Source organism: Plasmodium relictum (genome assembly GCF_900005765.1).
Source record: "Plasmodium relictum strain SGS1 genome assembly, contig: PRELSG_99_v1_21, whole genome shotgun sequence".
In the NCBI taxonomy this organism is placed as follows: Eukaryota; Apicomplexa; class Aconoidasida; order Haemosporida; family Plasmodiidae; genus Plasmodium; species Plasmodium relictum.
This window is the reverse complement of record NW_021628778.1, coordinates 2,694-3,250: the sequence shown is the minus strand read 5'-3', so window position 1 is coordinate 3,250 and position 557 is coordinate 2,694. Positions and strand designations below refer to the sequence as shown.

Here is a 557-nt window from a genome sequence, read left to right as displayed (position 1 = left end):
AAAATAGCAAAAGATAATGAAACTAGCTTTAAATTATCTTTGCATTTTCCTAAAATTCTCTCATTCAATTTTACTTTTTTATTTTTCTCTTTTGTCTCTATTTCGTTTCTTTGTTCCATATTGTTTTCATCTACTTGTTCTATATCTATTTTCTTTCCTATTTTTCTTTGATCGCTCCTTGATTCTATATTGGTTTCTATTATTCCTAGGTCACAGAATTTTGGTTTTTCGCTTTTTTCTTTTATTATATCTTTTTGTGCCAAAGTTCTTTTAACTCCTAAATTTAATGTGTTTTTTAAGTCATTTTTATAACTTAATGATTTAAAAAATTTCCACTAAAATAGCAAAAAAATATTAAGTATTAAAAAAAAGTTTTTTTCAATACTAATGAAATTTAAAAAAAAAATATAAATATTTTTAAGTATTATTATTATCCTACATTATTAGAACATTGTAGTATCCAAATTAAAAGGATAAATGTAAAAGTTTTTATAAGAAAAATTAATATATTTTTTTTCTCCCTTTTACTAAACATTTTTTTTAAAGTTGATATATAT

General features: G+C 20.1%; 1 protein-coding gene across 1 annotated transcript; it reads right to left on the bottom strand.

The window, feature by feature from the left end:
- Nucleotides 1-535, bottom strand: PRELSG_9902350 (Plasmodium exported protein, unknown function; the record flags this gene model as incomplete). The annotated part of the gene is made up of 2 exons (XM_028677422.1): nt 1-335; nt 440-535. Coding segments are annotated over 2 exons (431 nt in total), but the record flags the coding sequence as incomplete, so codon positions are not given.
- Nucleotides 536-557: the final 22 nt, after the last annotated feature.